This window comes from Platalea leucorodia, assembly GCF_965183815.1.
Source record: "Platalea leucorodia genome assembly, chromosome: 8".
Lineage (NCBI taxonomy): Eukaryota > Metazoa > Chordata > Aves > Pelecaniformes > Threskiornithidae > Platalea > Platalea leucorodia.
This window is the reverse complement of record NC_138830.1, coordinates 42,388,299-42,398,517: the sequence shown is the minus strand read 5'-3', so window position 1 is coordinate 42,398,517 and position 10,219 is coordinate 42,388,299. Positions and strand designations below refer to the sequence as shown.

General features: G+C 40.3%; 1 protein-coding gene across 2 annotated transcripts in view; it reads left to right on the top strand.

Annotated features, from left to right (window-relative positions):
* Window positions 1-1,142: 1,142 nt before the first annotated feature.
* LONP2 (lon peptidase 2, peroxisomal) overlaps window positions 1,143-10,219 on the top strand; it is a 45,472-nt gene continuing 36,395 nt past the window's right edge. The window contains exons 1-7 of one of the 2 annotated variants that reach the window (XM_082320445.1): window positions 1,143-1,414; window positions 2,469-2,703; window positions 3,495-3,626; window positions 4,953-5,075; window positions 5,974-6,137; window positions 6,782-6,876; window positions 8,886-9,144. In XM_082320445.1, coding sequence (XP_082176571.1) covers window positions 1,182-1,414; window positions 2,469-2,703; window positions 3,495-3,626; window positions 4,953-5,075; window positions 5,974-6,137; window positions 6,782-6,876; window positions 8,886-9,144 — 1,241 coding nt within the window. In that variant the 5' untranslated portion in view covers window positions 1,143-1,181. The remainder of the gene's footprint in view (window positions 1,415-2,468; window positions 2,704-3,494; window positions 3,627-4,952; window positions 5,076-5,973; window positions 6,138-6,781; window positions 6,877-8,885; window positions 9,145-10,219) is intronic. The other variant, XM_082320446.1, reaches the window with a different exon arrangement.

Here is a 10,219-nt window from a genome sequence, read left to right as displayed (position 1 = left end):
TTCCTGTAGGCCAATAGATTAAGATATTAATAAACTGCATGATGAAGCAAGTTTTTTACTGCAGCTATACTTGTGCATTTCAAATTGTCAGTTTGTTGCGACTGAGATTTCCCCTCTGTACAGGATTACCTTTGTTCAAACTGTATTATGCAAGTCAGTGATTAACAAGGGATTAGCTAATGTAGTTTGTTACATTATGCAATTTTGATTTGCACCTGTTTTCACGGGGGGGGAAGGAAAGTTTCTAAAACTTGCTTGTTTATCTGAACTCTCCGTAGGGCCCTTTCACCTGAGCAGGCTTGTGCAGGACTGGGCAAAGGAGCGTCACTGCTGACAGTGAGCTCTGCCCTTGGCTGATGCCTCCAGCTCTGCAGAAAATAACCGTACTGCAGTACAACTCCCGCAGCACTGGCGAGGTCCCAGGGCCTGCCCTCACAGGTAGCCGGCCGGGCTGGGGCAGGGGCTGGGGAGCGCCAGCGGGGGCTCCGCCCTGCCCGGCTCCCAGCCCCGGGGAGGCTCAGCCTTCGGGCCCGCGCCCTGCGGAAGGGAGGTGGTGCGCGCCGCCTTCCCTCCGGAGCGCTCGGAAGAGCACCTGCGCTAACCTGGGCTTGAAGAAACAGGGTCCTGAGCCCTTTGGCCACGAGCACGGCTGCAGACGAGCAGATTTTTGTAAAAACACCCAAAAAATGGATTTCACTCAGTAACCATCCCATTTAACAACTGATTAATTTGTTGCACGCTCCCTCTCCTAGGTCAGAGTCCATAGCAAGTCTTCTTTACAGATCAATTAAAGCCTGCAGAACCTGTCGGTGCCAGCCTGACACCTGCTGGCTGGGGCAGCCACAGCGGCGTGCGGGGGGACCGCGGCCCAGCGCGCTCCTCGGGCCGTGACCCGCTCCCGCCTGTCTCTTTTAAAAGAGGGGGAAAAAAAACCCCAACAACAACAACAGAAAACAACAAACCACAAAAAAACGGAGAGCGAAGGATGACAAGTAAGCCAGCAGTGTCGTTACTGCGCAAGGGCCGGTGAGGCCGGAGGGCCCGGGGCGGCCGGGCGGCGGGCGGGGCGGAGGCGGGCCGCAGCGCGGGCTGTCCCTTCCGCGCGCCCGTAGCGGGGCGGAGCCGCGCGCCGGGGCTGCCCGGTGGCGCCGGTGTGCGGGCGGGGGGCGGAGCGGGCGGCCATGGCGGCGGGCAGCGCCATCCAGATCCCCAGCCGGCTCCCGCTGCTGCTCACCCATGAGGGCGTCCTGCTGCCCGGCTCGACCATGCGGACGAGCGTGGACTCGCCGCGCAACATGCAGCTGGTGCGCAGCCGGCTCCTGAAGGGCACCTCGCTGAGGAGCACCATCATCGGCGTCATCCCCAACACCAGCGACCCCACCTCCGACTGCGACGACCTGCCCTCCCTCCACAGGTGCCGCCCGGCCCGGCCCGGCCCGGCCCGGCCCGGGGCGCCGCGCTTGGCCGAGCTGCCGCCGTGCCGCGGCGCGCTGACCCCGACCCCGCCTCCTCGGCCGGGACGGTGCTGCCCCGCGGCGGGCTCGCCATGTTGTCACCTCCGCGGGGGCGCCGGGCTCGCCGGCCTGGGCCTGGCCGCGGGGGCGAGGCTTTCCTGCTCCGCCGGCGTGGGCCTGGCCGCGGGGGCGAGGCTTTCCTGCTCCGCCGGCGTGTGCGAGACGCTTCTCCCTTCGGAGAAACTTTTCTGGCCGCCCCGGACGAGCGTCCGTTGCGGGGTGCGCGGGGTCGGGGGCTGTCTGACTGGCACCTGGGAGAAAAGTGTGCAAAAGAGACCACGGTGGAAGAGGAAAATACGATCAAAGAACGTAGGCCAGGAGCATTAAGGCTGCCGCAGCTGTGAACGATAACCTTTTTCACCTAATAAGTAGCATGAGCAGTGACCTAGTTCACATAAAATTAAAACGAATTGTATTTCTGTGGGATAAAGCATGGGTAAAACTAACATGCTGTAACCTTACCCGCAAAACTCTATCACATCAGTGGACTTAGTACGGTTTTGCAAGAAAATAACTTCTGTTTTAAACCTCCTTAAACAGGTACCTGTGATCTAAAACGATTGTTCAGAACGAGGCCAGCAATTCCACTGAAGAACTGTAAATTGCAAACACTCAATTTTCCAATGCGTATAGTTTAAGCAGAAATGTCAGCATTCCTGTCTGCAGCAAGATCCATTAAATTATTTATGAAAAAATTACATGTGTTTCTAAATTGGGTGACTGTATTGTATTATCCTAGTTAGTTTTTCAGTTAGCTCGTTCATTTTCAGGTTTTAGGGTTTAGTTTTGTAATCTGTGTTACAAAGGAAATTGTGTAATTTGGTTGTCTTTCACGATAAAGTACTATGACCCAGGAGGTTCTTGCAACCTATAGCTTGATTGCTTCTTGATAAGAGGTACACAATATGTTCTGTGGAAGGTGACAAGTAATACAAAGATTTGATCTGTTTTTAGGATCGGCACTGCTGCCTTGGCAGTTCAGGTTGTTGGTAGCAACTGGCCCAAGCCACATTATACGTTGCTGGTTACAGGCCTCTGCCGATTCCAGATCCTGCAGTTGCTGAAAGAGAAGCCGTATCCTGTTGCTGAAGTTGAACAGTTAGATCGACTTGAGCAGTTTACTAATGAGCATAAATCTGAGGAGGAGCTTGGAGAGTTGTCAGAACAGTTCTACAAGTATGCAGTGCAGGTAAATTGTTTTAATCCTATGTATGATATATCAATATATGTATATTTGGATTTTTTCTGTTTGTTTTCTATGTGCCTTTCTCTCTCTCTAGTTCTTATATTTTTCAGTGACTAGTAGAGTTTCAGTACCTCTGCTACAAAATGAATATTTTTATTATAGCTTAAGGTTTCTCTGTGGAGTTCCAGGGTGTCTATACAGCTCACTGCAGGATGAGTCTGTGTATGTTAGTGCTATGATAAGTTGCTATTATTTCATATATAGCAATGCTATCAATACACTCTAGTAAAAGGAACACTTTTGAATATTTTTTTTCCAGAATTCATGATATACATAATGGATGGATTTTTTTTGTGAGGGTTATTTTTTAAAACTACTAAAGGGAAAAAAAAATCCTTCTAAAGCCTTGATTATAAACAGATGTCCCCAGGTATAAGGAATTTGAGTTTAAAGGATGTATAGAAGAAGAGTCATTGTAGTGTTAACATAACTGGGAAAGTTTTTCATCAGGGTGTGTGGGGGGAATAAGATACGTAGGTATTGAAAAAAGTGCTGCAAACAACAATGGTGTTTTTGAACTTCTCGAACAAGCAGAAAGCCCGGTCTTGATTGCCCCATGCTGAGTTAGTGCCTCTTCTATGAACTTTTTTTTATTTATTTAAGTAGTTTTTTGGCAAGTACCTAGGTACATTTAATACTGAAAGATGCATTCCTTTTTAAGTCAGGTGCTCACTTAAATAACTTAAAAAGAAACATAGCAAGCATGAATATTGTTCATTGTGTGTTCCTTACAGTTGGTTGAGATGCTGGATATGTCCGTTCCTGCAGTCGCAAAGCTGAGACGTCTTTTGGACAATCTGCCTAGAGAAGCTTTGCCAGATATACTGACTTCTATCATCCGTACATCCAACCAAGAGAAGCTTCAGGTATTATGTTCCTAAACTTTTTTAAGGGGAGTTAGGTATTTGCTATTTTTTTTACGGTTAATCACTTTTAGATAATTTTGAAATTGCTTACACTTGAGACTGTACAGTAATAATATTGTGCTAGAAGGTATTTGTGTTTACAACTGAGCATGAATACTTGTAAAAAGTTTTAATGTTGCTGTTTGAAGTGTTTATGTATGTATATGTCAGAACTCACCTAATAGGTAAATGAATCTAGGTAGCATTGGAAACCGTTCATTTTATTAAACAATAAGAAATACAATGTGGACTTCCCCTTCCTGTGGTAAAGACTATAAATCTTTCTTCGAATTGTGTTGAAATCTTGCTTACTTGTCGCAGTTGACAGATCATTATACAGCTCTTAATACCAACAGCTTCAGAATCTTTTTTTTTTTATCTTTTTAAAAACGTCTTGAAGTGTGGGGTTTTTTAAACACTGAGACACTGGTTAAATTTGCATCGTATGTCAAAATAAGTTATGCAGAAATGATGCTATGGCTTGATGCCTACTAGTCTGATTTCTATATTTGCTTGCTGCGTTCAGAAGTTTTGTTATTTCTTTTCTTTTCTCACTACCAGTCCCACACATTGAACCCTGAATTGAAAGCGTAAGTTAGGTTCTTTCTAAGCTGTTCTTTCAAACAACAAATAGAAATTAATGCAGTAATTTGAAGTGAAGGTGTGTACTGCAGCTGAATATCCTGCTGGAGGAAGGTACATTAGTCATTAAATTGATCATGTTCTTTCTTTTATGAGAAGTGATAAAGAAGAGAGCAGCTAGTGGAAGCTGTGGAAATACAGAAGAGCCAAATTCTACCTATTTCCACATATAAACATGAAAATGAAATAGTGTATAAAGTTTGAAAAAGAAAAACAAAAGAAACAAAAAACCTCAAACCAAAAAAAACCTTAAGGCATAAGGTGATTTTTTTTCTAGGTTAACCAAGGAGATCATGCTGTAACTTTCTTAGAGAGCTAGCTCTTTTCTGAGGCTCAGTAATTGAACAATAGAATGCTGATAGGTGTTTGCCACAGAAAATGTGACTGAAATAGTAAGATGCTTTAAAAACAGACAGGATAAAAGACTTTTTTTCTGTTTGGAGTGCTTTGTAGTTTTGGCATCCAGACCCTTGAGGCTAGGTTTTGTGTTCTGTATTCTCATTGCTTTTCTTGCTACCTTTTTTCCTAAACCATCTAGTCTATAAATCTGGTCAAAAGACAGTAACAGTACCCTCTGTGTTCCCCTCCCTCAAACTGATGATCCATCAGCATGAACTTGCTGGCTACTTAACTCCTTGCTCTTAGATTTTAGATGCTGTTAGGCTGGAAGAACGGTTCAAGATGACTATACCATTGCTTGTTAGACAGATTGAAGGCCTGAAGCTGCTTCAGAAAACAAGAAAGCCCAAACAAGATGATGATAAAAGGGTAAGGATTTTGAAATGTGGGATGCTTAAGCATCCTAAATAAGTATAAAGGTGCACTTTTAAACAGGCTAATGAACATGCTGGATTTTCACCTGTGCAAAGTTTTAATCCATAGCCGTAATATTTCATGGTGAGTCTGGAGCTGCAGAGAACACCCAGCTGGCAACTTCGGCTGTTCAGATACCTAAAAAAGAAAATGTTCTTTTAAAACTGCCTAAGCTTTTTTTTTTTTTTTTTTTTTTTTTAATATGTGTGAGCACTTTCTGACATTGAATAAATTCTCAGGTTCCTTTAAAGAGTCATTTGATGCCCAGTTTACTTGCATGGTATGCACACGCTGAGTTTTGGCCTGTGCAGTGAAAGGTGTACTTTTTACCAGTGGCATGGCAGGTGAATGATGGCTTTTGAAATACACCTTGTGTGTTGTGGAACATAGTTTGCTAAAGTAGGGCAGCTCAGACTTCTGCTGCGTCTAACTATACTTACGCAATTAGTAAACAGGAAGTAATTGAGAAACGAAAAAAGGTAAAGAGAAGTCTTACCTGTTTTGTAAACATTAGGCTTATTCTGCTTAATATGCCCTGGCTGCAATGACCAAAAAATCACAAATAACTCTCTTCAGTTTTGTTCTTGTCTTCTGTTGTCTGCTAGTTAAGGGTAGATGATAAATGCACTTAGGAAATAAGTACAGTAAAATAAGAACTGTAACTTTTTAAAGTAGAACCAGTAACACTGTGAAGCTATTTATTGGATGAAAATCTTCTGAATTTTTCTATGAAGGAGGCTCTCCCAGCACCTTGCATATTTTTCTCATGGTTTCCATTCAAAGCCAAAGTACACACCTTATTTAAAAACCAAAAGCTGATGCTATTCTCTGGCTCTTTTTTTTTATTTCACAGGTTGTAGCTATTCGTCCTAATAGAAGAATCAATCACATTCCAAGCATTACAGAAGATGAGGAGGAAGAAGATGATCATGATGATGTTGTCATGCTGGAAAAAAAGATTAGAACATCCAGTATGTCAGAACAAGCTCTTAAAGTTTGTCTTAAGGAAATAAAGAGGTAGGAGACTTTCAAATGATAGTTTCTTCTCTTATTTTATTTTTTAAAACAAATCTTGCATTACCCTTTTCTTATTTGATGATATGTTTGTGTTGGTTGTTTTGGAAATGATTTTTAAAAATTTAGTAGAGTGCTGTTTTTTGCTTGTAAATTTCATCATTTCATCTTTTTGGAACATCAGAGGTGATGACAGAGAGATATGAAGTTTTCTAGATATGGTTTATACATTAATACAGCATTAAAATGTAAGCTCTAAGCCTCTATGTTAGGAAGTGAAGATCTCAGGGGGAAAAAAAAACCCTAACACCGCAGTTGTTAATAATTAATGAATAAACTGACCCAGTTTTGAGTCTTTTTTCCCCTCTGTTTTTCTCTGGTGAGGGGATAACTGCGCTATCCATGGTGATATGATGGTTAACAACCTCATCTTCAGTGAGGATGCATATACAGTGGTGTATGCATGGTGTATGCAATCTCCTAATTGATGGAATAGTGACTTGCTTTTTTAGTATTATGGTTTTCAGAAAGTAAGAGGGTATGCTGATGACCTCAAGTTTGCTAAACATCTATCTTGTGGTGCAGGAGAGTCTTACTTCACAATTAATTCCTGGTTAGCATTATGAATTCTGTGCATGTATTTCCAGATTAAAGAAGATGCCTCAGTCAATGCCAGAATATGCTTTGACCAGAAATTACTTGGAACTGATGGTAGAATTGCCATGGAACAAGAGTACAAAAGGTAAACCCTTCTATTATTGTTGATTGTCTCTTGCACAGACATTTTAGGACAAGTAGCTGTCATGTAAACACTCCATACTTAGTTCCGTCTTGCAAATGTTTGTCTCATTGTCTGATCATAAAAATGTCATTAATACGTTACTGAAGTCTTACGGTCTGCCTGGCTTAAAGTAATATCTGTATACTGAACAGCCTGTGTAGCTCAGTTGTACATCTAATAATGTGAATTTAAAATCATTAGGAATATCTACACAGAAAAAGGAAGGTGTTATTACTTACAATCTGTGCTAGCATGTATCTAAAATAATGAAAAAAAGAGCAGCTAATTACTTTTTATATGTCAGACGAAAAAGGTTTTGTACATTTCTGTAGCATTGGTCTTCCTGAAGAAGGTTCTGGTATGTCTTAGTTAATCAAGTTTGGTAAGGAACAAAAAGAGGAAAAAGCACAATTGTCATTAATTTTAATAATTACAACTTCAGGTACAGTAGAAAACCTCAGTATCATGTCAGCTTTGTACCACAGTTTTCAAAAGTTGTGAGCAGAGAGTGATACAATTAATATGGGAACAGTATGCAAAAATGGAGAGCAAGGAAAGAGTAGAAAATCAAATGTGACTTTTCCTACTGACCCACACAAGTAAATTAAGTGGGCAAAATGACTTTCCAGAAGGTGTACTGCTGGAGAAAAGGATTTTAATTCCTTCTAGCAGCTACTGAAGAATGAACCTTTTGAATGGCATTTAAAACAATCTAATTTTAAAAAGAAATTTAACATACCACACCAGCAGAAACATTTGTCTATCTTTTGCCTGCTTAGTACGTGTGGTGATGAATTTTGGCCGTTTTAGACTAGAGCCTTGACTGTTCATAAATCTTCTTGTTAATATTTTCTTTAATCATTAAGCTGTAAAAAGATCTTTGCAGTTCTGTATATCATTATTCAAAGAATCCCAAAATGAATAAAGTATTTGTTGACACTCATGTCCTAGCAGAATGGTTCTTTGGTGAAAGTTGTTCTTTAATCTTGCAAAATTATGCCATATCACATGTAGTTTGAAGTTTTTACTTTAAGCAAAGTTGCAAAGTTTGTATTCACATTCATGCAAGTGATGCTTTGGACTCCATAGCTACAATGAATAAAAATATACATGAATATAAAAATAGAGGATCCAATAGAACGTTAATGATCATTAGTGAATTTTTTGTTCAATGGTTCATTACAAAAATTTACATGGTTGATGATGAGAATTTAATCACAGTTGTCTGTATGTGAAATATGCACACTTACTGGTATGAGAGGTCTGCATCTGGAATGCACAGAAGTTGAAGGGCGAGTGTGTGCAGAGTTGATAGACTTTACTGCTTCTTGCCTACTCTCTTTATGTTGTAGAGTGAGGGAGAAGACAGCTGCTTTGTGCTAGAAATTCCTGCTCTGTGTAAGGCATTAGTTAATGTCCACCGCTAAGGCCTGACCATTGGGTATTTTTTTACAGTGCCAAATCACTTTAAGTGTTGCATAGCGAGCAAAGCCTGCCCTTCAAGCCAATAGGATCTTGCGCTGTTTGTGAGATAGTTATAGACTCTTATCAAAAGTAGATGATGAAGACATAGGGAAGAATTTATCTTTTGAGAAGACCTTACAGGATCGGACTTATTTCTGTGAGAAAGCAAATGCTGAAAAATTTGCCTATCATTGAATTGCTGTTCTAGAATAGGTACTAAGTTCATTGGAACCAGATTTCAATCTGTGACACAGTAAAAAGGTGGTTTTTTTAAAATTTTATTATCAGTACTATGATCTGTCTAGCTTATGTCTAATTTCCTTATTAAAGGAGAATTACAATACCTTTGTTTTAGGAAAACATTGTCTGAAATGTGTGTGTGTCAGGGGGATTGCACTGATGGACATGTTTGAGAATGTGTTTGTTTCTATTGTATTGTAGAATGAATTGTTTCCATTTTTAAAGGTAAATGTGCTGATATCTTTTCTGTTGTCAATGATTGACAGATCGCCTTGAAATTCGTGCAGCTCGAATTCTTTTGGATAATGATCATTATGCTATGGAGAAGTTGAAGAAGAGAGTTTTGGAGTACTTAGCTGTCCGACAGCTTAAAAACAACCTCAAGGGACCCATTCTTTGCTTTGTGGGGCCCCCAGGAGTTGGTAAAACTAGTGTTGGAAGATCAATTGCAAAGACTTTGGGTCGAGAATTTCACAGAATTGCTTTAGGAGGAGTCTGTGATCAGTCTGATATTCGAGGCCACAGGTAACTACTTCTTCCTTTTGTAATTGCAAGCTTTTCTTTTGTTTGTTACAGGATATATTGATTATTTTCATTGTTTAGCTAATACAGAGAAATTTTGCTTATTTTAAACAATGGTAGTTATTCATTGATTTTTCGTGGTATTCAATAGTATTATTCAGGAGAGAATTTCAGTAATGGGAATGGATGTTTAGTGTTGAGATACAGCCTTTATTCTTTCCTTCTGCTGCTGCCCTTTATTGTCACAGTGGAGAATGGGATTTCATCTTCAGTCATTTTGGCACTTTGAAGTAAAATTCAGTAGAAAGTCTAATGCAAACTCTTAAAAAGTAGAAAAATCAAATCCAACATTTAAGAGGGATGTGAAGATTTAGTTATACAAAATAGCCTATGAATAGCAATGCATTACTTTATAACCATGCTTGTTGCTAAAACAGGAGTAAAAACTGGGAGTGATGCTTAAAAGTTGCTAGAGGATAGCAGCTGAGTTAGCATCTCAAACTTGTTAGTGTACTATTTTCCCATTTCAAAAGAAAGTTTATACAAGGACACTTAAGCTGGAAGATTTTTTTGGGTGACTTTCATCGGGACTTTTTTTTTTGATCATGCATCTCTTTACGTATCTACTTCTTAGTCTTTTAAACCATTTGTTTTTATTAGTCCGTTCCCCATTCCTTGCAACTGGAAGCATAATGAATGGGTAATGTAGGTAAGTAACTGCCAAACATCAGTGCGGCATTTTTGGTTCCATTAAACATATTTTATGCTTATTGCATGCAGTGTAGGAAATTTAGAATAATGAATTTGTTAGTGTTCTAAAGATCTGTAAAACCATGTGGTTTTCTTTTTCTAAAAGTCACATTATTGAATAAAATTGCTTATAAGAATAGGTAAATTATTATGAATTAAAGCTATCAGTTATTTCTTTGGTGCCATGTAGCAGTTAATTCTGCCCAATAGCTATGGTGTTTCTTTCAGTCATCAGAATACACTATCATTCTTGCTTCAATTCTAGGTTATTCTGTAATTTCTTTTTGTTTTCAAGGCATAAAAAGGACCCTGGTATTCTTATCTCTTC